General features: G+C 35.4%; 9 protein-coding genes across 10 annotated transcripts; 6 read left to right on the plus strand and 3 right to left on the minus strand.

Moving 5' to 3' along the window:
- The first annotated feature begins 199 nt into the window (after positions 1-199).
- LOC147565975 (uncharacterized) lies at positions 200-1,250 on the plus strand. Its single transcript, XM_086652432.1, has one exon. The coding sequence runs from the start codon at positions 402-404 to the stop codon at positions 1,122-1,124; it is 723 nt and encodes a 240-aa protein (XP_086508558.1). The 5' UTR covers positions 200-401; the 3' UTR covers positions 1,125-1,250.
- Positions 1,251-1,912: 662 nt separating this feature from the next.
- On the plus strand, positions 1,913-3,016 carry LOC147565976 (uncharacterized). Its single transcript, XM_086652435.1, has one exon. The coding sequence runs from the start codon at positions 2,156-2,158 to the stop codon at positions 2,879-2,881; it is 726 nt and encodes a 241-aa protein (XP_086508561.1). The 5' UTR covers positions 1,913-2,155; the 3' UTR covers positions 2,882-3,016.
- A 512-nt stretch (positions 3,017-3,528) lies between these two features.
- Positions 3,529-4,847, plus strand: LOC147565977 (uncharacterized). The gene has a single exon (XM_086652436.1). The coding sequence runs from the start codon at positions 3,995-3,997 to the stop codon at positions 4,718-4,720; it is 726 nt and encodes a 241-aa protein (XP_086508562.1). The 5' UTR covers positions 3,529-3,994; the 3' UTR covers positions 4,721-4,847.
- A 1,010-nt stretch (positions 4,848-5,857) lies between these two features.
- On the plus strand, positions 5,858-6,544 carry LOC147565978 (uncharacterized). Its single transcript, XM_086653103.1, has one exon. It carries the CDS (start codon positions 5,858-5,860, stop codon positions 6,542-6,544), a length of 687 nt encoding a protein of 228 aa, XP_086509229.1.
- Positions 6,545-7,460: 916 nt separating this feature from the next.
- On the plus strand, positions 7,461-8,449 carry LOC147565979 (uncharacterized). The gene has a single exon (XM_086652441.1). It carries the CDS (start codon positions 7,597-7,599, stop codon positions 8,311-8,313), a length of 717 nt encoding a protein of 238 aa, XP_086508567.1. The 5' UTR covers positions 7,461-7,596; the 3' UTR covers positions 8,314-8,449.
- A 1,452-nt stretch (positions 8,450-9,901) lies between these two features.
- LOC147565980 (uncharacterized) lies at positions 9,902-16,818 on the minus strand. 2 transcript variants are annotated; one of them, XM_086652438.1, is made up of 4 exons: positions 16,541-16,818; positions 13,198-13,284; positions 11,090-11,176; positions 9,902-10,968 (listed from the first exon to the last, which is right to left on the minus strand). In XM_086652438.1, exon 4 carries the CDS (start codon positions 10,756-10,758, stop codon positions 10,036-10,038), a length of 723 nt encoding a protein of 240 aa, XP_086508564.1. In that variant the 5' UTR covers positions 10,759-10,968; positions 11,090-11,176; positions 13,198-13,284; positions 16,541-16,818; the 3' UTR covers positions 9,902-10,035. The 2 variants fall into 2 exon arrangements, with proteins under 2 accessions (XP_086508564.1, XP_086508565.1); XM_086652439.1 differs by lacking the exon at positions 16,541-16,818 and adding an exon at positions 13,406-13,527.
- Positions 11,584-12,497, plus strand: LOC147565981 (uncharacterized). Its single transcript, XM_086652437.1, has one exon. It carries the CDS (start codon positions 11,643-11,645, stop codon positions 12,366-12,368), a length of 726 nt encoding a protein of 241 aa, XP_086508563.1. The 5' UTR covers positions 11,584-11,642; the 3' UTR covers positions 12,369-12,497.
- On the minus strand, positions 14,174-16,515 carry LOC147565982 (uncharacterized). The gene has a single exon (XM_086652440.1). It carries the CDS (start codon positions 15,026-15,028, stop codon positions 14,309-14,311), a length of 720 nt encoding a protein of 239 aa, XP_086508566.1. The 5' UTR covers positions 15,029-16,515; the 3' UTR covers positions 14,174-14,308.
- Positions 16,819-17,525: 707 nt separating the features above from the next.
- Positions 17,526-22,865, minus strand: LOC147565983 (serine/threonine-protein kinase BSK1-like). The gene is made up of 9 exons (XM_086652433.1): positions 22,012-22,865; positions 21,792-21,927; positions 20,587-20,720; positions 20,380-20,485; positions 19,811-19,896; positions 19,214-19,402; positions 18,572-18,736; positions 18,369-18,482; positions 17,526-17,946 (listed from the first exon to the last, which is right to left on the minus strand). Exons 1-9 carry the CDS (start codon positions 22,363-22,365, stop codon positions 17,704-17,706), a joined length of 1,527 nt encoding a protein of 508 aa, XP_086508559.1. The 5' UTR covers positions 22,366-22,865; the 3' UTR covers positions 17,526-17,703.
- Positions 22,866-26,500: the final 3,635 nt, after the last annotated feature.

Raw genomic sequence — 26,500 nt, forward strand, 5'->3', positions numbered from 1 at the left:
GCAATTTTCTTCTTGTCCATTAGAATTCAGAAAATGTAGGTGGCATTTGCGGAACAACTCTAAAGTGGCGATAATTCAGCTCGTGCACATTATATTGTTTATTTCACCAATGTGAAGTTTTTTATTCTTAAAAATGGACAAGTTCGAAGATATTAACATGGGGATCATTGATTAGGAAAATTCAGCATTATATATATATATATTATATACTTGTCGTTTGGAGCAGGAACATTGATGAGACATCGGCTAATAAAGCGGAATTTCTACCTCATGGCACTGAATAAAGTCAGGTAAGATTCTTCTTGTCTACTTGTAGTTTTATATATAAGCAGCACAATGGTTACCTTTCTTCATCACAAACTCAAGTTTGCATTTCTGTATCTCTTTTTCAAAATCAGAAAATGGCTTTCCATACTCGCTCCATCAGTTTGCCTACTATATCTAGTCCTCTCACTCTTTCAGTGGAGGACCAACTATGCAGATTAAGATCTTCAGAACTAGCGACTTCATCCTCATCATCCATCTCTTGCAATTTGGTTGCTCTTAAGGAACTGTATGAATCAGTTGATGATTTGATTCATTTGCAGCCAACCCAATACGAAGACTGCCTGGACACAGTCTTGGACAGATCCCTCATGTTGTTGGATGTTTGTTCTACCACTAAGGATGTATTATCTCAGATGAAGCAATCTGTACAAGATCTTCAATCTTCAATCCGTAGACGAGGAGATCTTAACCTAGCAAATGAGTACATGACCTCTAGGAAAAAGATCGTTAAGATGATCCGAAAGTGTCTTGGAGATCTAAAAAAGATCCAAAACAAAAATGAAGTTGAAGCAACCACTCTTGCTGTTTTTGAATCTATCTTGTCATTTCTATCTGGATCAAAGCAAAGTAGCAAGTCATTGATCTCTAAATTGATCGGTACCAAGCGTGTAGCTTGCAATGAGGAAACCACCGAAGTTGAGAAGGTCAACGTAGCATTGAGTACCCATGATGTTAAAACTGCTCAAAACGCACTCGAGGCACTAGAAATGAGCATCCAAGATCTTGAGGATGGGCTAGAGTCTGTCTATAGGTGTTTGATCAAGAACAGAGTTTCACTTCTCAACATTACCAACTAGTCTATACCATTAGTAAATCATCGACATTACCAAAATTTTATCAAGGGAAATGCCAATGAAATTCAGATTGTACATTTTTGTAAATGAAAAATAGAAATCATAAATACGACAAAGTTAATTACTCAATTCTTGCATTGTTACTTTAAACTTTATCCACGCTTTTATTTTACTTATTGCTATAATTTATTTCCTCATAGGAGGATAAAACATATTCCAATTAACCAACCCACTTTTCTTCTATGGTAATTTCTTCTTTTCTGTTCTCTTACAGTGAGAAAATGATTAATATTAGGTATTATAAAGATTATTCAAATAGCAATTAAGATGCCATTATCTTTGATTAGTTCATAAATAAAAGTATATTTAAATATAAACCCAGGCTGTAATGATTCTTATTGTCTGTAAATTTGGATCAGATCATTGACCTAACCTTGATTGAATCATATTCCAATTGTTTGTAAAGGATGGATCAAATCATTCATATAACAACTAATTAATGATATAGAAGACTTCCTACTTCACCTTTTGATCTCTGGAACATTTAAAATATACATTATTGATCTTGATTGGATCATCTGTGCGTGTAAAGATTCTAATTGATAGGCAGACAGGGGAACATAATAATAAGCAGATCAGCTAGAGATACGATAATGAATCAACTTTGATCTTACGGGTAAACTGCAAAGAAATCATAAACTTTGCACACGCATGTTATGATAATCTAATATGCATATTTTTATCTTATTTAAATGAGACTGTAGGCTGTCGAGATTCGCATATATATATATATATATATATATATATATATGTCACAAAGAAGAGGAACAAGCAAGAGACATCAGCAACAAAGCCGGACGCTTCACCACATGATACTCATAGAAAGTCTGGAGAGAGAGTTCGTGAGATTCCTTATGTCCCTCGCTAGTGGTTTGTATATATAAGCTGCTGATTGGGTACTTTCTTCATCACAAACTCAACTTCTGTATTTGTATTTCTACATCTCTTTCTTTCTTCTTCTAATAAATCTGAAAATGGCTCACCACACTCGTTCTATCAGTTTACCCACAGGAACTAATCCTCTCACTATTACAGTGGAAGAAAAATTGTGCCGATTGAGATCTTCAGAGCTAGCCACTTCATCCTCATCATCCATCTCTTGCAATTTGGTTGCTCTCAAGGAATTGTATGAATCAGTTGATGATTTGATTCATCTCCAACCAACCCAATATGAAGACTGCTTAGACGCAGTTTTGGACAGATCTCTCTTGTTGTTAGATGTTTGTTCTACCATAACGGATGTTATGTCTCAAATGAAGCAATCCGTGCAAGATCTTCAATCTTCTATTCGTAGAAGAGGAGATCTCAACATGGCAAATGAATACATGACCTCTAGGAAAAAGATCACTAAGGTGATCCGTAAATGTCTTGGAGATCTAAAAAAGATACAAAACAAAAATGAAGTTGAAGCAACCACTCTTGCTATTCTCGAATCTATTTTGTCCTTCCTAGCTGGATCAAAGAAGAGTACTAAATCATTCATCTCCAAGTTCATTGCTAACAAGCATGTTTCTTTTGATGAGGAGATCAACCAAGTTGACAAAGTCGACAAGGCACTAAATGCTCAAGATGTCAAAAATGTTCAGAACTCATTGGAAGTAGTCGAAATAAGCATCAAAGATCTTGAGGATGGACTAGAGTCTGTCTATAGGTGTTTGATCAAGAACAGAGTTTCACTTCTAAACATTATTAACCAGTAATAGATCATTAGATCTATCAACTCCCATCGGTATTCTCCGCATTTTATTAGGAAATGCCAATGGATTTTTTACTGTACTTATATGTTTGTAAATGACAAAAGAAAATATCAATACAGAAAGTTCTTTATCTCCAAATTAACATTGTCTCATTTCACCAATTTACTTTTCTATTTGTTGAATAGCTTTTTTACTCTTTATCTCCAAATTAACATTGTCTCACATAACAGCTGCAAGCATCAATTTATTTCATTATAACTGAATCAAGATAATAATCAAGAAAAGAAAAATAGGGTTCTTGCATATTTAATAGAAAAATTCTAGGCTGTCAAGATTCCTATTGTTCCCTATAAATATGTAGATAAGACCATTGACATTGTACATAACAAGATTAATCAAAAGTATTATGTTTACTAACCTAATAATTCCGAACTTTAATCGATCTTAATGTGCGCTGGACTGTGTGTTTAGGTAGATCCTCGTTGTAGTTACAAGTCGTGTGGTGGAACTTCCTCTTACCCCTCCGCTGTCGGTTCATAGTTCCTGCAATATGAAAGATAATGCAATCTTAACAGAATCATGATAGCGATCTTATATCCTCATATAAATATATATATATATATATATATATGTATGTAATACAGGTACTGTACAATGCACACGTTCGGTGACTTTTGGCATTTATTTATTTGTGATGTTTTTCTTGGAAGGCTAGTTAAGGATTTGATCTTTGTTTTGTCTACAGATGGAACCTTTACAGGATTGAGTTCTATTTAAATATGAATAGGCTCGTGTTGAAGATTCCAATTGTAAGGGAAATAAAGTAATATAACAAGGAAAAACATTATTTCATGAAATCGCTAGTGGTTACTGACTCATTATATATATATGTGTGTGTGTTATATGAAACAGGGGCAAGTGAGAGACATGAGCGACAAAAGTGGAGTTTCAAGCACATGACACTGAGAAAGTCGAGAGACAGTTAATCAGATTCCTCTTGTCTATCTCTCTCTTGTGGTTTGTATATATAAGCAGCACTGGCGGTCATCTTTCTTCATCACAAACTCAACTTTATATTTGTATTTCTATACATATTCTTCTTCCAAAAGAAATAAAATGGCTCACCACACTCGTTCCATCAGTCTGCCTAAAGGATCTAACCCTCTTACTGTTACAGTAGAGGAAAAGTTGTGCCGATTAAGATCTTCAGAACTAGCCACTTCATCCTCATCATCCATCTCTTGCAATTTGGTTGCTCTCAAGGAATTGTATGAATCAGTTGATGATTTGATTCATTTGCAACCAACCCAATACGAAGATTGCCTAGATGCAGTCTTGGACAGATCTCTCATGTTGTTGGATGCTTATTCTACCACTAAGGATGTTTTGTCTCAGATGAAACAATCTATGCAAGATCTTCAATCTTCTATTCGTAGAAGAGGAGATCTGAACATGGCAAATGAATACATGACCTCTAGGAAAAAGATCGTTAAGGTGATCCGTAAGTGCCTTGGAAATCTAAAAAAGATACAAAACAAAAAAGAAGTTGAAGCAACTACTCTTGCTGTTCTTGAATCTATCTTGTCATTCTTAGCTGGATCAAAGAAGAGCAGTAAATCTTTCATCTCCAAATTGATCGCTAACAAGCATATTTCTTCTGATGTGGAGATCAATGAAGTCGAGAAGGTTGACAACGCTCTAGATGCCCGCGATGTTAAAAATGTTCAGAAGTCATTAGAAGCAGTAGAAATGAACATCGAAGATCTTGAGAATGGACTAGAGTCTGTCTATAGATGTTTGATCAAGAACAGAGTTTCACTTCTTAACATCCTCAACCAGTAATAGATCTTCGGATCTATTAACTTCCCATTGGTATCATCCGCATTTTATCAGGATATCCCAATGGAATTACTTATACTTTTGTAAATGAAAAAAAATATATCAATACAAGAAATTCATTATCTCCAAATTAACCTTGTCTCACTTTACAATTTATCTGTTTTGCCAAACTGTTCCTTTTAATCTCCTCCATCTCTAATATTTCAAATTTGCATTTAGTGTTTCGAAATCTAACAGTAAATCCTAAAATTACGATCCGCGTAAACAACGCTATACTTGTGTAAGTGACAAACTTGCAAGCATCATGTTATTTAATTAAGATAATAATGGAGACTGGAAATTGAGTCATTGCATATTAATTATTAAAAGAAAAATCAAGGCTGTCAAGATTCCAATGGCTCCCATATTTATGTGGATAAGACCATTGACATAAACAACAAAGATTAAATACAACAACTATCATGTTTACTTACCAATAAATCCTCCAAACTACAACGGGTCCTTATGCACGGCGAACTGTCTCCTAGTTATTAGCCGTGTGGTGGAACTTCCTCTTACTCCGCTGCTGTCTCTTAGTTGTTCCTGCAACGACAGATATTGTGATATCTTACAGAAGCACCATAACGAACTTACGTCCACATATAATGTAAATATATGTGTGTGTGTGTGTGTGCATCAATTACATGCTACGTCGTAGCCAAAACATTACAAGATGCACGGTTGGTGACTTTTGGCATCTACTTTTGTATTTGTGATGTGTACGATGTTAAATTAAGGATCTGATCTTCAATTTGCCAACAATAGGAATCTTACAGACTTGAGTTCTATTTCAATATGAATAGCCTAATGTGAAAGATTCCAACTGTTAGGGAAACAGAGTAACATATAAACATCAATTAATCAAGATTCTATCAATATACATATATATGTTTCTTAAACAGGAACAAACAAGAGATATTAGCAACAAGAGCGGAGGTTCAACCACATGACGCCAAGAGACAGTCTGGAGAGAGTTAATGAGATTCCTTATGTCCCTCTCTGGCAGTTTGTATATATAAGCTGCAGAATTGGTACCTTTCTTCATCACAAACTCAGCATTTGCATTTCCAAACGTTTCTTATTTTTCTAACAAATCTGGAAATGGCTTACCACACTCGTTCAATCAGTTTACCTTCTGGATTAAGATCTTCAGAGCTAGCCACCTCATCCTCATCATCCATTTCTCACAATTTGGTTTCTCTCAAAAACCTTTATGAATCAGGTGATGATTTGATTCACTTGCAACCAACCCAATATGAAGACTGCCTAGATACAGTCTTGGACAGATCTCTCATGTTGTTGGATGTTTGTTCTACAACTAAGGATGTTTTATCTCAGATGAAGCAATCTGTGCAAGATCTTCAATCGTCTGTCCGTAGACGAGGAGATCTAAACATGGCAAATGAATACATGACCTCTAGGAAAAAAATCATTAAGGTTATCCGCAAGTGTCTTAAAGACTTAAAGAAGATTAAATACAACAATGAAGTTGAAGCAACCACTCTTGCTGTTTTTGAGTCTATCTTGTCCTTCCTAGCTGGATCAAAGAAGAGCAGTAAATCATTCATCTCCAAATTGACTGCTAACAAGCATGTTTCTTCTGATGTGGAGATCAACGAAGTCGAAAATGCCGACAAGGCTCTAGATGCCCGCGATGTCAAAAATGTTCAGAAGTCACTGGAAGCAGTTGCAATGAACATCGAAGATGTTGAGAATGGACTAGAGTCTGTCTATAGGTGTTTGATCAAGAACAGAGTTTCACTTCTTAACATTATCAACCAGTACTAGATCTTCCAATCTATCAACCTCCCGTTGGTATCTTCCGCATTTTATCAGGAAATCCAATGGAATTATTATATATACTCACACTTGTGTAAATGAAAACAAAAATATCAATACAATAAGTTCTTTAGCTCCAAATTAACATTGTCTCATTTTACCAATTTACTTTTGATGTCTGTTCTTTTTCTTTTTGTCTTTCTTCTATGGCTAACACTTTCAGGAAAAACTAATATTAAACCCTAAAATCATATAATAACCTAATAATAGTCTAGATGAAATAAACACAAATGCAGGTTCATCTGAACTTGATATGTACATTATTAAATTAACAAAACATATTAAGAAGGTATTGCAAGCACCATCTTATATAATTGACTCGAGATTTTACTGCATATTTTAAAAGAAATCAAGGCTGTCAATATTCTAACTGTTCCCAACTCTATGTAGATAAGACCATTGACATTACAAACAATAGAGGCTAAACAATCATCACGTTTACGCACCAATAAATCCCCATTATAGTCGATTCCTCCTTAGTTTAGTTGTCAGTCATGTGGTAGAATTTCCTTATAATCCGCTGTTGTCTTTTCATTGTTCCTGCAATATAACCGGTAATGTGCACGAATTAAATGCTACACCATAACCAAGATATATAATACATACATTACACGCTCGGTGACTTTCGGCATCTATATTTGTTATGTTGTTTTATAATGTTAGTTAATGATCTGATCTTCGTTTTTCCTTGAATTTGGAATCTTGTCGGCCTTGAATTCTAGTTAAATGTGAGTATGCTTGTATGAAAGATTCCACTTGTTACGGGAAAAGATAGCATACATATATATATTTTATGTAAAACAAGAACGGCCAAAGAGACATGAGCAGCAAAAATGAAGGTCCAACCACATGATACCCAGTCTGGAGATGGTTAACCAGATTCCTTCTGTCCCTGATTTGCAGTTTGTATATATAAGCTACAGTCTGGGTTCTTTTCTTCATCTCAAGTTCAGCTTTGATATTCATATTTCTATCTCTTTCTTCTTCTAACAAATCTGAAAATGGCTCACCATACTCGTTCTATCAGTTTACCCACCGGATCTAATCCTCTCACTATTACAGTTGAGGAAAAGTTGTGCCAATTAAGATCTTCAGAACTAGCCACCTCATCCTCAGCATCTATCTCTTACAATTTGGTTTCTATCAAGGAACTTTATGAATCAGTTGATGATTTGATTCATTTGCAACCAACCCAATATGAAGACTCCTTAGACACAGTCTTGGACAGATCTCTCATGTTGTTGGATGTTTGTTCCACCACTAAGGATGTTGTCTCTCAGATGAAGCAATCTGTACAAGATCTTCAGTCTTCTATTCGTAGAAGAGGAGATCTCAACATGGCAAATGAATACATGACCTCTAGGAAAAAGATCGTTAAGGTCATCCGTAAGTGTCTTGGAGACCTAAAAAAGATCCAAAACAAAAATGAAGTTGAAGCAACCACTCTTGCTGTTTTTGAATCTATCTTGTCCTTCCTAGCTGGATCAAAGAAGAGTAGTAAATCATTCATCTCCAAGTTGATGGCTAACAAGCATGTTTCTGCTGATGTGGAGATCAACGAAGTTGACAAGGCACTAAATGCTAGCGATGTTAAAAATGTCCAAAAGTCACTTGATGCAGTAGAAATGAGCATCGGAGGTCTTGAGGATGGACTAGAGTCTGTTTATAGGTGTTTCATCAAAAACAGAGTTTCACTTCTAAACATTCTGAACCAGTAAAACATCTTTAGATCTATCAACCTCCATTGGTATCATCCGCATTTTATTAGGAAATGCCAATGGATATCTATATGTACTTATACTTTTGTAAATATCAAAAGAATACATCAATACAAGAAGTTCTTTATCTCCCAAACATTGTCTCACTTTACCAAATTATCTTTACAGTCTGTTAATTTTTTGTGATTTCATCTATCGCTAGTATCTTCAACTTCATTAATTTTGTCGTAAATTAACATCAGAACCTAAAAATCTGCCAACCATATAAAAGCCTGTAAATTGTGTAGGTGAGGTAATCACAAATGAAGCTTCATCTTGACGTGTAATGTACATTATTGAGTTAACAAAGTATTAATAGATTCTTGCAAGTATATTTTATTTAATTACATGAAGATAATGATCAAGATTGAAAATTTAGTATTTCATATTGGAGATAATCAAGGCTGTCAATATTCCATATGTTTCCCTCTCTGTTTCGATGAATATTGACATTAATATATGCTCAATAACTATAAAATATTAACAGATGCTCAATTACTTAAAATAATTAACATGTTGAGATCAGTGAGTCATCTCTGATCTGCTAAGTGATATGTTCCATTATCTCCCTAACAGTGCGAATTTTCACACGCTTGTGTAGTTAAATCCACGTTAATGCTCTATTAATTAACAAACAGAACATGTTAATGAGAAGACAATCCATACCTGATAAACCCAATTTGGTTGGATGGGTTACACCTTGCTTTCCACTGCAAAGACCTGGGTTCGATCCTTCGTGGTGAGGTTCCTGGTCCTCTTTAAGAACCACGCTGGCAATTGCAGAAAAAAAAATTAATGCCTGATAAGTTTGAGAAAGATGAAACAAGAAAAACACGCATGATTTCATTCATATAATCAATGTAAGGTTATGATTGTTTTGTAACATCACAGTCTGAATCTGAATTTTGCTTATGTAAATAATTCGTATAACATGCTTTCTTGCATACATTTACGCCTTCAGCATAAGCCAGATCTTAAAACAAGTTCACTTTTCAAAATTAGACTCATACTTTAGCTAAAAAATCCATGAACTAGAGATGAAGACTTGTTTTTAAATCTAAAACTATGCATGTGTTAGATGTTGATCGCATTTGGAGGACATAGACATTGATCGGTAGAATCACGTTCTTAACTTAATCGAGCATTAGTGACTATATTCAGATACACATACAGACCAGATCACATTTAGATAGACTACGCCTCGAGTTTATAGTTTTTCATTAGTGACTATGATCTGATCCACACGGAGTTGGGAACAATTAGAATCTTGACAGCCTTGAGTTCCGTTCAAAATTCAATTTGAAATTTTGATAATAATCTTGATTCAATTATGATTAAACAAATGGATGCTTGCAAGAACATGTTGTTATTGGTTTCTCTATAATGTACATCACAAGTTCAGATGAAGTTTTATCAATGTCTAAATCAGTTAAACAATTATTAGGTTATTAAGTGGGTTGTCATTTCATGGTTTAAAGTTGGAATCGAACAACTACAAGAATTTCACAGACTGTAATGATAAACGAAAAGGTAAAACGAGACAATGTTGTTTGGAGCTAAAGAACTTGTATTAATATTTTCTTCTTTCATTTACAAAAGTATAAGTATAACAAAAATCCATTGGCATTTCCTAATAAAATGCGGAAGATGCCAATGGAGGTAGATGGATCTAATGATCTTTTACTAATGGAGAATGTTTAGAAGCGAAACTCTGTTCTTGATCAAACACCTATAGATTGACTCTAGTCCGTCCTCAAGATCTTCAATGTTCATTTCTACTGCCTCCAATGATTTCTGGACATTTTTAACATCGCAGGCATTTAGTGCCTTGTCGACCTTCTCAACTTCGTTGATCTCCACATCACAAGCAACACGCTTGTTAGCTATCAATTTGGAGATGAATGATCTAGTACTTTGTTTTGATCCAGCTAAGAAGGACAGGACAGATTCGAAAATAGCAAGGGTGGTTGATTCAATTTCAGTTTTGTTTTGGATCTTTTTCAGATCCCCAATACACTTGCGGATCACCTTAATGATCTTTTTCCTAGAGGTCATGTATTCATTTGCCATGTTGAGATCTCCTCTTCTACGAATAGAAGATTGAAGATCTTGTACGGATTGCTTCATTTGAGATAAAACGTCCTTAGTAGTAGAACAAACATCTAACAACATGAGGGATCTGTCCAAGACTGTATCTAGGCAGTCTTCGTATTGGGTTGGCTGTAAATGAACCAAATCATCAACTGATTCATAAAGTTCCTTGAGAGCAACCAAATTATGAGAGATGGATGATGAGGATGAAGTGGCTAGTTCAGAAGATCGTAATCTGCATAGTTGTTCCTCCACTGTAACAGTGAGAGGATTAGATCCTGTGGGTAAACTGGTGGAGCGAGTGTGGCAAGCCATTTTAGATTTTCAAGGAAAAGCAGAAGAGGTATTGAGTTTCAAATGCAAAATGAAGTTTTTGATGAAGAGAAAGCTACCTATTGTGCCACTTATATATACAAACTACAAGAGAGGGACATGAGGAATCTGATCAACTCTCTCCAAAGTTCCTCTCGGTGTCATGTGGTGGAAACTCCGCTTTTGTTGCTGATTGTCTATTGGTGGTTGACCCTGTTTTATATATACAATAAACAATGTATTAGTAACTGATATGCTAAGATTATGTTACCTTGTTCGCCTAACAATTGGAATCTTGCTCACAAGCATTTTCAAGTTTAAATAGAACCCAAACCTGTCAATTTCCAACTCTAGTGTGGTTGTTACTTGTTAGTCATGTGATGGAACTTCCTCTTACTTCGCCGCTGTCTCTTCATTGTTCCTGTAATATGACAGATAATATACATGAAATAAATTCTACATTGTAACCAAGACAGATGATATGCGAAACACACGCTTGGTGACTTTTGGCATCAACTTTTGTATGTGTGATGTTGTTTCATAAATACGAGTATGCCCGTGTTGAAGATTCCAATAGTGTTAGGGAAACAAGATAACACATCAACATTAATTAACCAAAACTCTATTGATTGCTGATATATATATATATATATATATATGTGTGTGTGTTATTTAAAACAGGAACAAGCAAGAGACACGACTAAAATAAACAAAGGCTCAACCACATGACACCCAGAGAAAGTCTGGGGAGAGTTAATCAGATTCCTTATGTCTATCTCTTGAAGTTTGCATATATAAGCTGCAGAATGGGTACCTCTCATCATCACAAACTCAAAGTTTCATTTGCATTTCTAAATCTCTTTCTTCTTTTTCTAACAAATCTGAAAATGACTTGCCACATCCGCTCCACCAGTTTGCCCACCGGATCTAATCCTCTCGTTGTTACAGTCGAGGAACAATTATGCAGATTAAGATCTTCAGATGGAGCCACCTCATCCTCAACATCAATCTCTCACAATTTGGTTGCCCTTAAGGAACTTTATGAATCAGTTGATGATTTGATTCATTTGCAGCCAACCCAATACGAAGACTGCCAAGACACAGTCCTAGACAGATCCCTCATGTTGTTGGATGCTTGTTCTACCATTAAAGATGTTGTATCTCAGATGAAGCAGTCTGTGCAAGATCTTCAATCTTCTATTCGTAGAAGAGGAGATCTTAACATGGCAAATGAATACATGACCTCTAGGAAAAAGATCATTAAGGTGATCCGTAAGTGTCTTAGAAATCTAAAAAAGATGCAAAACAGAAATGAAGTCGAAGCAACCACTTTTGCTGTTCTTGAATCTATCTTATCTTTTCTATCTGGATCGAAGCAGAGCAGCAAGTCATTGATCTCCAAATTGATGAGTAACAAGCGTGTTCCTTGTGACGAGGAGATTAACGAAGTTGAGAAAGTGGAGAAGGCATTGAGAGCCTGCGATGTTAAAAATGTCCAAAATTCATTGGATGCAGTAGAAATGAGCATTGAAGGTCTTGAAGACGGCCTAGAGTCAGTCTATAGGTGTTTGATCAAGAACAGGGTTTCACTCCTAAACATTATTAACCAGTAATAGATCTTTAAATCTATCGACCTTCCATTGGTATCATCCGCATTTTATTAGGAAATACTAATGGATGTACTTATATTTTTGTAAATAGCAAAAGAATACATCAATACAATAAGTTCCGTATCTCCAAATTAACATTGTCTCATTTCACCGATTTTTCTTCAGTCCTTTAACTTTTTGTGTTTCATCTATCGCTAGTAAATTTTAGTTTATTTATGAAGTAGTAAATCAACACCGAACCCCAAAAATTACAGAGTTCATAATTGTGTAAGTGACATAATCACAAATGAAGCTTCACCTAAACTTGTAATGTCCATTATTAAATTAACAACATATTAAGAGTTTCTTGGAATTATCCTTCTATTTAATTAGATGAAGATTACAATCGAGATTAACAAATTTATTATCGCATATCTGAAGATAACTCAAGGCTGTCAAGATTCCATTAGTTTCCTACTCTGTGTGGGAAGATAATTGACATAATAAACAACACAAAATGAAATACAATTGACATCTATAATTACTGATCACCCCATACCCCAATCGATCTTAACATGCGGTGTACTGTCTGTTTGGATGAATATAATCATCTAATAACAATAACTATAATATATAAATGAAAACAGATGCTCAAGTAAGATAAACAACTAACATGTTGAAGTCAGTAGGTCATCTTTGATCTGCTCAGTGATATGGTCCATTTTCTCCCTAACAATTTGAATCTTCACACGGTTGTATAGTCAAACCGAGGTTAATGCTATAAAAATATATTTAACTACACAACACATGATTGCTGAATAAATAAACTTGTTAATGAGAAGATAATTACTACCTGTGAAACCCAACTCAGTTTGGTGATATATGTGTTGCTCTCCACTGCAACGAGTAGTGAGGTTCTTGGTCCCCTGTAAAAGACATGCTGACAATTGTCCAAAAAAAAAAAAGATTAGTTACTACCAGATAAGTTCAATTTATGAAACTGTAAGATTAAAGAAAGATGATTAGAAAAGGAAATACAATCAATCAATGTAAAGTCGTACTTGCTTTTGTAGTTGATCTAAATCCGAATCTGAATTTTATTTATGTGAGCGTTACTTGTCTAACATGGTTTCTTGCACAGTTCATATCTTTAGTATGATCAGATTATAACGGGTCCTCTTCTCAAATTTGGACTTATTTTGAAGCTGAGAACGTGTGCATTAGAGAGGAAGATTGTTTTAAGATCTAACTCTATTACAGAGATAAAGGCATGCACGAGTTAGATGTTGATTTTTTTACTCTATAGAAATAAACCCTGACAAAAGCTCGATGACACCAATCTTATGCTCCCAATAGCCACCTACAGACACGGATTTGTAGAATCACGTTCTTAACTTATTTGAGCATTAATTTCTAATTTACGACGATGTTCACCTAAACAGACAGTCCAGCTAACTTTTGGATCGATTAGTATTTGGTTTATTCACGATTCAAACATATTAATTATATTTTATTTGTGTTGTTTCTGATGTCAACGATCTGATCCACACAGAGTAAGGAACAGTTAGAATCTTGACAGCCTTGAGCTCTTGATCATTATCTTGATTCAACTATGATTAAACAAAAGGATGCTTGCACGAACATGCGGTTAAGTTGCAATTAATAATGTATCTCACAAATTAAGATTAAGTCTTATCTGTAATTAAATCATTTCCAAAATTATTAGGTTATACATGATTGGCAGTTTTAGGGTTTTGATGTTGAATTAAATTACTAACATATTTCACAGACGGTAAAGATAAACAAAAAGATAAAACAAGACAAAGTTATTTGGAGCTAAAGAACTTGTATTGATATTTTCTTCTTTCATTTACAGAAGTATAAGTATAACAAAAATTCATTGGCATTTCCTGATAAAATGCGGAAGGTCCAATGGGAGGTAGATGGCTCTAATGATCCTGTTACTAGTGAAGAATGTTTAGAAGTGAAACTCTATTCTTGATCAAACACCTATAGATTGATTCTAGTCCATCCTCAAGATCTTCAATGTTCATTTCTACTGCCTCCAATGATTTCTGAACATTTTTTATATCGCAGGCATTTAGTGCCTTGTCGACCTTCTCAACTTCGTTGATCTCCGCATCACAAGCAACACGTTTGCTAGCTATCAATTTGGAGATGAATGATCTACTTTGCTTTGGTCCAGATAGGAAGGACAAGATAGATTCAAAAATAGCTAGAGTGATTGATTCAACTTCAGTTTTGTTTTGCATCTTTTTCAGAGCCCCGAGACACTTGTGGATCACCTTAATGATCTTTTTCCTAGAGGTCATGTATTCATGTGCCATGTTAAGATCTCCTCTTCTACGAATAGAAGATTGAAGATCTTGCACGGATTGCTTCATTTGAGATAAAACATCCTTAGTAGTAGAGCAAACATCCAACACCATGAGGGATCTGTCCAAAATGGTATCTAGGCAGTCTTCGTATTGGGTTGGCTGCAAATGAACCAAATCATCAACTGATTCATAAAGTTCCTTGAGAGCAACCAAATTGTGAGAGATGGATGATGAGAATGAAGTGGCTAGTTCAGAAGATCTTAATCTGCATAATTGTTCCTCCACTGTGACAGTGAGAGGATTAGATCCTGTGGGTAAACTGGTGGAGCGAGTGTGGCAAGCCATTTTAGATTTTCAAGAAAAAGAAGATGTATCGAGATACAAATGCAGAATGAAGTTTTTGATGAATAGAAAGGTACCTATTGTGCAGCTTATATACACAAACTACAAGAGAGGGACATGAGGAATCAGATCCACTCTCTCCAAAGTTTCTCTTGGTGTCATGTGATGGAAACTCCGCTTTTGTTGCTGATGTCTCTTGGTGGTTGTCCCTGATTTATATGACATACATATGTATAAACGATGTATAAGTAAGAGAATACTAATTGATTTCCACGATAGTAAACGTCCGTCAAAAAAAAAAATGATTTCCATGTTAGCATTGCCAAACTTGTCTTGTCACTATTAAATCATATCTCTTCAGATTTGGAATGAATATGTTACCTTGGTCCCCTAACAAGTGGAATCTTTCGCACTAACAAACTCATATTTAAATAAAACCCAAGCCTGTTAATATTCCATTTGTAGGGGAAATGAAGATCAGGTCATTTAACTAATACTGCAAACAGACCAGTACATATACTAAAGTAGATCTCAAAACCCACCAAGCGTGTGTTATTTATCATCCGTCCTGGTAATGATGTGCTATATATGAGCACTCATTTCATCAAAATCCGTAGGGATAAAGCTGTTCAGCAACCATTTGAAGCATAACTAATCGTCCTTCTGCAGAAGGGGTACAGATCTAGAACTTATATGGGTACCATGACATCTCAAAAAAAGGTTATCAAGAGTGTCTGCAACTGCCTCGCAAATCTGAAGAAACTAAAATAACAAAAGGAAGGGGGTCTAATTTTGGGGGTCAATGTTCTAACAGAAGTGGAAGCAACAAGTGTAGTTGTTTTTTGAATCTCTCATATTTCCTTGATCTATGAGCAAAAGAAAGGATCAAAGTCACTGATCTCCAAATTCGCTCATATCAAACACGTCAGTTGCAAGAACTAGACAAATGAATTGGAGAAGGTGGGGAATGCATTGAACCCATCGGTCAGAAGCAAAGCAAAGTAACAAAGACTAAAGATGCTCGGAAATCATAAGAAGCACTTGAGATGAGCATCCAAAAACTTGAGAATACACTAGAGTTGTCGGTCTCTAAGTGTTTGATCGAATCTAGAGTTCCAGTACTCAGCATCCTCAACCAATAGAGATATAATACATCAACAGCATTATTAGAATGATAGTTATATGTAAAATGTTCACTAATTTGACTCAAACATCAATATGTACTTAGCTCAAGATACTTACTCATCTCTTTATATTTGATTCTTGATTCTTATTATCCTTACTCATTTATCTAGTTTGGGCATTCAAGTTAAGTTCATTAATCAAACTTAAAATTTGAGTTCCTCCCAAAGCCAAAATGAACACATTTGAAGAAGAGACTATGATATTTAATTAACCAAAAACAAGGTTACCAAAATTCTTAAAAGTTCCCCCATTTTAACATGGTAAATTCATCATGGTGAGCTTAAAGAATGAAAAACAAAGAAATGAAATAAGAAATTGAAGAAAAATTACCTGATTTAAAGAGTAACTTCGTCCACCCAAGTCATCTATTATCGTTTGGATTTTGGAAGAGGTCCTTGTTTCTCTCTCTGCCTCTCTCTCTGGTGGTCTATGGTTGGACAGAGAGAGAGAGAGAGAGAGAGAGAGAGAGAGAGAGAGAGAGAGAAAGTATTTTCAAGACACCACCTTTACTGCAATTAGTTTCTCAGTGCTATTGGCTAGAGCTGATGCTGGTGTTTCATTTTCTCATGGTGCAGCTTCAGGATTATTTTTTTTCTGGAAATGGAGCTTCTATTGTTTGTGGAAATAGCTTTGGCTACACTTTTCTCATGCCCTTTGTGGATGATTTTGAGCCACTTTAGGTAACACTTTCTGCCTTCGTGACATAATTTTGTCGGAAACTTTTATGTATGGCGTTTTCAACAACGCTTACAAGTATTGCTACTTTTGCGCGTACACCCATGATATGCTTCTAAAAGCACTTCTAATGTCTTTTGCAGCATGGGCTTCCCTAAGTCATCACATTTTTGTTGTTGCAAGTCTAAATCATTACCTGAGGTATTCGCAAACACTAACTAGAAGTGAGCCGAGAGATCATCAAAATGCCGATCAAAAGTGTCGCCAAATAACAACAATATATTAAAACGTGCAAGAGAAAATCTCAGCAAAAACATAAAAAGGACACAAGAAAGTGTCTTGAAAAGCGTCACCAAAACTGTAGCTAAATGCCTCCAAGACTATAGCAAACCTGTCACGAAGTACTATAGCTTATGAATCCATAGTTCTATACCAGCAAAGAGAACAGAGCATCTGCTTTCGACCAGAGCTGATTTGCAAGACCTGATGAATCAGTCATTCAAGCAGCCATACAAGACCACAAGGACACCAGCAAGGATGAAACCTGAACTTGAGTGACTTCAGAAGAACAGAAAAAACTAGTACCTTGAAGATACTAACACGAAAGTGTTGCAGAAACAAAATAGACATACAAAAGATGTAAAGAAACAAGTTCCTCCCCCTATATATTACACTTTCTGATTGAAATCCAAATTCCCAACTCACATTACAAACTTGGGTTGTGTTTTTTTTCCTTGTATCAGATAAAATCGATCATGCATGATGAATACAATAGTTGTGATAACAGACAAAATGGAACAATGGGTGGATTCTCCTTATCATCTTCGTTGCCTCTTTTCTTCTAATCCAGCAGCTTCATTCAACATGTCGGCTGCATCTTTATCCATGTTTAGCTTGGCAAGGGCAACTGCCTGCATGTAGAAAGCTGTGGGCCAATCTGGGTATACACATTGTGCTTGCATGGCATCTCGAAGAGCAGCATCTGGTTGGTCACAGAGGAGATGACAGAGACTTCGTCTTGCAAAAACTGTCGGTGAAATCATCGTTCCTACATCTATAAACTGCACCCAACAAACAACAAATTAACAGTCTAAGGCTTGGTTCGATACTCCCGCGACTTTTATTTCTAAAGACTTCTACTTCATTGGCAATCAGTAGATTCTAATCCCTTCAATAGCTTCCATGAATATGCTTGAAGAAACTTCGATCTTATGATAAAAAAGTCACGAACACATATTGCTGTATTATTTCAAGTACTTTTATCCATGAAAAAGAGCTACCCTAAACTCGATGCAAGTTTTAAGTTCTCTTTCCGACCTTTCAATATTTAGGTTTGTTTGTTTTCGGGAGACAACTGTAATACTCTATAGAAGAGAGCAAGGCAAACTAAATTTCATATGTATCTGATATTCAACCCATTTATTGAAGGAGAAACATAGTCTACAGCATTTAATCAAAACCCTCAAGAAGGAAAAACGAGTACCTGAGAGTAACAGTCGATGGCCGTTTTAAAATCTTTGTCACGGAAAGCGAAGTCCCCACGCTTCCTTGCTTCCAACATATCTCTCATTTGCTGTGTCCACTCTTGGAAAGATAACTGAACAAATGATACACATCCAGAAAGTCTTTCTTTTTAAACTCCTAACACTTTAGAAAAAAAATCTTAATCTTCTGAAACTAACATACCTCATTAGTTCCTTCATCATCTCTGTAGTGTGCCATTACTAATATCTGATGGATAGCTGTGAGGTCCATTCGTTGACAGGCCTCGCCCATTGGGGAAAGTGGATGCTTGGGGGTCTGAGGGGCATCCTCCTGCTTTGGTATCCCCAACATTACATATGATGGAACCTGCGTGCCAAAATATGCAAGTCGTCAAACATGAAATCTCAGGTCGAACAAGATAATAAGATCAGAGATCAGGAAGAACAAACGAACTCATAGTCAAATGACATAGCGGGCTGATAACAAAATTGTAACCAGGACGAAAGATTGTCTCTATCAAGATAGGTTTTAATATAAGCACCATCCCTCATGCAAGAGAATAAATGAACAACTCTAACATAACAAAAGAACCCATATTAAATGCTTCAATGACAAGCCCAAGTAATAGCATCTCAACCGCTAGGATATCCAATAACCCTCAAAAACTCGCAACGTAGAGGTAGACTTGTCAGTAAACCCAGATTGCCTTATTAGCACACGCTTCATGTAGGGCCATTTCTTGTTTATATTTGAGCACATTCAGTAATGCAGATAGTAGCAGAGAGACAGAAAGAAAATGGAATGGGAGAAAAAGAGAGACAGGATTTTGAAGTAAGGACTTACATCAGGTTTAGATTGAAGTGGTTCTAGTGTCTCAACCAGCTTTTGCAAATTGGGCCTTTCTCTGGGTTCATATTGCAAACACTCAGAAGCAAGGCCGACAACCACGGTTGCCTCTTCAGTTGAAAATTTTCCCTCTAAATGTGAATCCATTAACAGGAGGATGTTCTTCCCACGTATCATATCAAGGGCCTACGCATAACCAAAAGAGAAAACAAATGTAAGTTTAGCGGGAGCAAATATCTAGTTCAGCCATACGCATCAACAATAAACTCTCGCATGTATCCTAAATTTGTAAACATTGGACAGCAAGCAAGATCATACATCCCTATAGTTTGGGCATTAGCAATCTGTGATTGGCTAAACCTTAGAAGTTCATCCAGAGACAAGTATTTGATCCTCTGTTATGAGCCAAGCATCATGAGGTCCGTGTAACTTTTAGAGTTGTCCCGTGAAAGAATATCAAGCATTCTAGAAATAATTGAGCCCTATTTGCAATTGAAATTTCATTTTATCTTCATTTTTAACGTTATTTAAGCAGATTCTTTTGTGCGTTGAATTTCAAGTAAGCACAGTGGTTTGAAGTTTATAGAAGCCTACATGGGTTGGAGGGATATGCTTTCCACTGAGAAGATCCAAGAGGACTGTGCCAAAGCTGAAGATAACACTTTCAGGAGTAACCCTCCCTGCAAGAAAGATACCATGGTAAATGGACAACCATTAGTAAAACCCTGAAATTCAATCATAAAAGTTCAAAACTAGGAACATCTGTTTCCTTTTTCTAAAGATTAATAAAAGTTACGAGCTTTTGTTTCCCAAAGGAAACAATAAACGGGAAGCAACCTAAATTCTTATACATATATAAGATATTGATAGTTTAAACCCGGGTGAAACAATAGAGTAGTTTCTGTATACGGTAAGACTTGAACCCTGATCTCCCAAGGGAAGAAACATACATGTTACCACTTAACCAAAGTGAGCTTCACAAATTATGAAGTATTTTCAAAGAAAAGCTTTGATCAGGATTTTCTTGAGGTCTTCTCTCTGCTAGTCCCAGGAGCTCTTGAATGAATTCATAGAAGCATCAGCCGTCTGAAGTTACGGCACATGAGATACAACAGCTCGCGGATAGTAAATATTAAAATATAAATTCCTAAATAAGTTCCTACCGTTCCTTAGATACTCTGGAGGCGTGTATGCAAGATTTGTGCTATAACTTTTCCCATCGCTACTATTTTTCATTAGGCCAAAACAAGAGAGTCGTGGATCACCATCCTGAAAGCATCAAAATAAAATATGATTCAATAGTTGAAATGCCACAGATCATATAAAACGAATGTAAACATAATTTAGATTGATGGAGAAAAATATGATACCTCGTCGAATAGAACCCTGTAAGCATTCAGGTCATGGTACAGCTTATGTCCTTTAGTACTACAATACTCTAGAGCCTCGGCAATGGAGAAAGCAACTCTTAAACGCATTGCCCACTCAATGGTTTGAGTTTCCCCTGTCAAGGAAAGAAAATGATGAGTTAATACCATATCTAAATTCGAAAAAATACCGCCTGTTCACCCAGAAGTAGGCAGAAATGCTAGATAACGGGGATGAAGGGAAGGAATGTCCACGGTCCACCAACTAAAGTAAAAGAGTACAAGATGGAAGTGATGACTATTTTCGGACGAAAGATGACAAACACACTAGCGGAGAAATATTCATTAGCTCTAACATTATCTTATTGTTTTATTCGATGCCTCTTTACCTGCCAAAATACAATGATAAAACAATTCATTGACTTCAATGGTTGGAGACTTTCAGTTAAGCTTATGAAGACTAATCTTATGTTATACTTGACCTATTATAAGACTCTAACCTAGTTGACTTCTGTCAATTTTTTCGCTAATTTATATCTATAACCTTTTAGGTGTTCGAAAGTAGCTTTTCTCTCTCCCATTTTGGAATTTTAAGGATATTCCCTCTCATTACTTTCTTTAACATCTATCTTTATTAAAATAAGCAAATTCCCAAATTAAGTACAATAACTTCAACTTCAATTAGATTTCACCAAGTCATCGCAGTCGGGAATTACCTCAACGTGTGTGCCACAATGTTGTCAACTTCACTACTACTAAGCCAATCAGTATAAGAATATATAAACCCTAAAATCTGAATAAACGAATGAAGTGTGACCCACAACGAGAACGGAAAACTTCAGTAGGACTAAATGAAAATCCTATGATTATTATTCAACTCTCTCTCTCTCTTGTTCTCCTCAATATCACACATATTTTCTGTTAAACCACAAAGTAACTCAAAATGGGTAGCTCCAAAACAACTTCAATGGCTAAACTAAATCAAGTAAATTCCGAAATCTATGGGTTTGCCCAAACAAGAAAATTTTCTCATCTGAGACAATAAAGTCAATGAAGTAAACACCTCAATCAATTGAGCTATGTGGAAATATGCATTTCTTTGATGATTCCAGGATAAAATTAGCAATCTATAATAATTAATACCCATTATGTTTGAATCAAATGAACCTTAAATATCCAATCAAATTAAACCTAAAAAAGAAACTTACAGTGGAAAAGATGTTTGGCAAGGGTATCATTTGGCATGTACTCTGCAATAAGCAATCTTTCATCACCATCACAACAGTACCCAATCAAATTAGCAAGTCTTTTATGTCTCAACTTCCCAACCCCAGATGCCTCTTCCTGATCAAATCCAAACAAGAAGAAGATATAATCAATAGTCCCACAACAAGTAGAGAGAGAAGGGTAGAGAGAGAAAAAGGGTACCACAAATTGCTTAGGATCAGGCCAAGCCATCTTGGTAAATTTCTTAACAGCGATCCATCGACGATTTTGAAGTCTACCCTTGTAAACAAGATTAGGGGCTTTTTCACCACTTTCAGATACGATATGATCTGAGCTGAAGTTATTGGTTGCAAGTTTAAGGTCAGAGAGAGAAAACTCAGTGAAAGGTGGAGTAGCTCCACCTCCAGCAAAGGCACCACCACCACCACCTTGGTCGGAATCTCCGGTGTTGAGAGTTTGATTTAGAGGTGGGTTCTTCTTATGTTGGTGGTGGTGGTGCTTGTGATCTTTTTCAGGGTGAGTTCCTGTAAATAAAGAAGATTGACAACAACCCATGTTTTTTCTCCGATTCCTCAAGAAAGAAACAACTCCGTTCTTCTTCTGTTCAGTGGTGATTGGTGTGGTCTCTCAACTTGCAGAGACACACCCAAACTAGAGAGAGAGAGAGAGGGGGGAGGTAGAAATACGTTTTTAATAGTACAGATTTCTCTGTCTAAACATAAACATGATTTTTCTCACTTCTTTTTTGATTGTCTATCTAGACACCCGTGTGTATTGTACCTCTGATTGTTGTTTTAGAGAGAGAGAGAGAAAAAGAGAGAGAGAGAAAAAGAGAGAGTGAGACAGGTAGAGAGAGAGAAAGAGAAAAGAGAGATCTAAAATGGGTTGGTTTCTGTAAGAAAAATAAAATTAAAAAATTGGATCTTTCTTTCTTCTACTACTACTACTAATAATCTCTCTCTCTCTCTCTCTCTTTAAAGTTTACAAGTCTTCTCTTTTTCTTTCTCTTTCCTGGTTCACACTGACCTGTCACCTTCTCTCTCTCTCTTCTTTCTCTCTCTGTCGTGATGAGCGGGGGAAAGATGTCTTTTTTTCATTTTAACCAAAAAAAAAAAACAGTGAATTTGTCAATTTATCGCTTTCATTCCACACGTAACAGTGATATTGATATGTACAGACCGTTTTTTGAATTTCTCAGGTTGAGAGAAAAATAAACTTTACTTGTATAAATGCAGGTTGGTAGCCAATCAGGTCATAAATTAACTCCTCCATATGCTTTGCTATTTGCTCCACAAACGGAGGTCGACCACAACACTATGTGGACGACTGTTAGTTCCAATGTTTTTCTCTTCACATAATTTGACCAATAAGAAATTGCCATACCGGCTCGGAGTGTTGGTCGGCCTTTATTTTCTGGTCGAATAGCATATTTGTTATTAAAATGTAATTTGACCCCATCTAACATGAAGATCATGTGGCATTTACGGATTGGACTATAGGCGTGCCACGTCCCTTTTGAGTAAAAATTTGGACAAAATGTCCCGACCATCCATCACCACTTATAATATATACGTATAAAAATGCCCTTAAATGTTTTTCACCAAAAAATATAGCCGCCTATACTTGTATTTAATGAACAAAAGAACATATGGTATAAAAACAAATAACTTATAGTATTTTTTTTTTTTTTTTTTTTGGAAGTCGACTACGATCTACGTATGTCGTTACATTTGGCATTGATACATCAAAGATGTGATACGCTCAATAACTGCCCACTCAAACTGAAACAAGACCGGGCCTATAGCCCAACATGACAATGGCCTAAAGCTCAACTACATTATTTACACCCTAATAATCTCAAATCAAATAACCAAAGATTCCACCTTCTCTGTTGACTAAATAACTTATAGTATATATGTATAAAAATGCTCTTAAATGTTTTCCGCCAAAAATATAGCTGCCCTATACTTGTATTTAATGAACAAAAAGAACATATAGTATAAAAATTAATATTGACAAGAATAATGACAAAACCCATTACAATTTTTCGTTAATAAACATAGAATTGTATACAGTTATCAGTTCATTCAATGTATTAAACACAATAATTTTATGATGTAGTCATGCAGAATAATCGTTTACTAATAAAATTTTACATGGTCAAGTTATTTGACCCACATTCATTACGTCAATTTTCATTACTTTTGAAAGAGAATATGCAAGAAATGGAAAAATAAGCGTCCAATTATAAATCAACATTCATTTAAGTGACCTTTTAAGTCAATGGCTATATTCATTGAGTTTGACTTGTCTGACTTTGAGTTGTTTAATTTGTATGTTTTATTCATGAACGTAGTAGTCATTTTAGGTTATCAGACAATAAGTGTTTCATTCAAATTTAGTCAGCCACAAATATGTACTAAAATCAATTTTAGTCTCGTCTCCCTTTCAGAAGAATCAAATGTACAAGTATGGAAAACAAAGACAATATGATTTGACTCCCATTAATGCATATCTCTGGTTTATATTACATATGAATCTGATAGAAGCCAAAATTCAAATTTAGACTTAAAGTTAGGTACGATGTCAATTGCAGTACATCTTTGTGGATGAAAAAAATATATATATAAATATAAAATATACGAAAATTAAATAAAATATATATTTACAAGAATTTTAGTCTCCTGTATGAAAAATGAAAAGTTTAAGGTATTGACAACAAATTTTTTTCATTCAGCTAGAATTTTGAACTCGCTACCAAACAATAGAGTGATTTATCAGTCTTCTGTACTACAGAAGCCTGATATTTGTGACATAACAATATTTTTGAAATCACTTTTATATATTATATTAAAAGGGAGAATTTGACATACACCCCCACTATTATATGAATATTAGAACTACACCCCCACTTTATGAAAACTTTTGATATACACCCCCACCTGGACGGAAACCGTCAACTCAGAGTTAAGTTGGGTGTGTGTGAAACACACGCGCCAACCATGACGATTTTACCCTTTTGTAGATGTTGAAATATTTTGAGCGATTTTGACATACACCCCCACTATTATATGAATTTTTGGACTACACCCCCATTTTTTGAAAAAACAAAAATTTTCAATTTGCCCTCCAACGATCATCTTTTACCTTTTTTCTTATAAACTTATTTATCTTAGACAAGCTAAAAGATCAAAGCGAAAGAACTTATTTATCTTATATGTCAAATAAGATAAATAAGTTCCTCCCATATAAGATAAATAAATTCTTTCGCTTGATATCCCAAATAGTTCCTCCCATCTTTTCTATAGTTTGATATCTCAAATAGTTCTTTCGCTTTGACCTTTTAGCTTGTCTCAAATAAATAAATTTATAAGACAAAAGGTAAAAGATGATCGCTGGAGGGCAAACTGAAAATTTTTGTTTTTTTCAAAAAATGGGGGTGTAGTCCAAAAATTCATATAATAGTGGGGGTGTATGTCAAAATCGCTTAAAATATTTCAACATCTACAAAAGGATAAAATCGTCATGGTTGGCGCGTGTGTTTCGCACATACCCAACTTAACTTTGAGTTGATGGTTTCCGTCCAAGTGGGGGTGTATATCAAAAGTTTTCAAAAAGTGGGGGTGTAGTCCTAGTATTCATGTAATAGTGGGGGTGTATGTCAAATTCTCCCTAAATTTTGTTTGTTAAAAGAACATCCCATCTTTTTGTTTGAAGCACACAAGTTCCTGCCTACCATCATCAAATGCCAATAGACGCGGTTGCGTAAGAGAGTTGGATTTCCCTCTTTGAGCCTTTGAGGGAGTTAACTCCAAAACTCTTAACCTTTTAGAAGCCTTTGCTAGTTTTAGCTTTCACACTTACTTTTTTCAAACATCTAGATCTCCTCTATATTTTCTATAAATTCCCAAACACCACCTTACTATACTCGTATAGTCAATCTATTGAACCTTTTCATCAATAATGACTTAAGGTTTCAGAGTTCCATATTGAGTGCGTGTGCAGGCGCCTTTTCTATTTACTCTTGGGCCTCCCTCTCACTTGAGCACCCCCACAGATTGGGACCGTACGAGGGCACTCGGATTAGACCTAATTTGTGTTAGGCCCGGTCCGAATGCCCTCAAACTTCGATAATTCGTGAATCTCAAACTGCTCTATTCGAAGTCGACGAATAGTGCGAAGTGAGGAATAGACTAAGAGCAAAAGTACGGGGCGCCTCCTTTAGAGGCACCATTCCATATCCTACCTTTATTTGTGGAGAGATCAAAGTTTAGATTTTATTTTTCTAAAAAAAGAAATTGGTCACTCTAATAGATTGTGTCGAAATTTGAACATCTATTCTTATAAAGTGTCAATTCTTAACCTCTTTCCACACAGATATTTTGAGAGTTAAATCCTATTTACAAGAATTTTTTGATTAGTAAATTGTGTTATCATATTAGTGGAGTAAATTTTTGTTTTTTAATTTTGTACGGATGTGTGTAATTTCCGTACTTTTTTTTAATTATAATTACATTTAGTATCTCGAAATTCCACATTCCAACAATTTAGTGTTTTTTTTCGAAATATTTGTAGTGTATCACTTCAACAACAAGACTATACAATAAAAAATTGACAAATATAATAGTAAGACGTCTAGAGAAGTTATGTTGTTTTAGTTAAATAGTGCGGAGACCTCGAGAGGTGACTA

This window comes from Eschscholzia californica, unplaced genomic scaffold (genome assembly GCF_041429995.1).
Source record: "Eschscholzia californica isolate CP2 unplaced genomic scaffold, dmEscCali1.0.p SCAF_1, whole genome shotgun sequence".
Classification (NCBI taxonomy): Eukaryota; Viridiplantae; Streptophyta; class Magnoliopsida; order Ranunculales; family Papaveraceae; genus Eschscholzia; species Eschscholzia californica.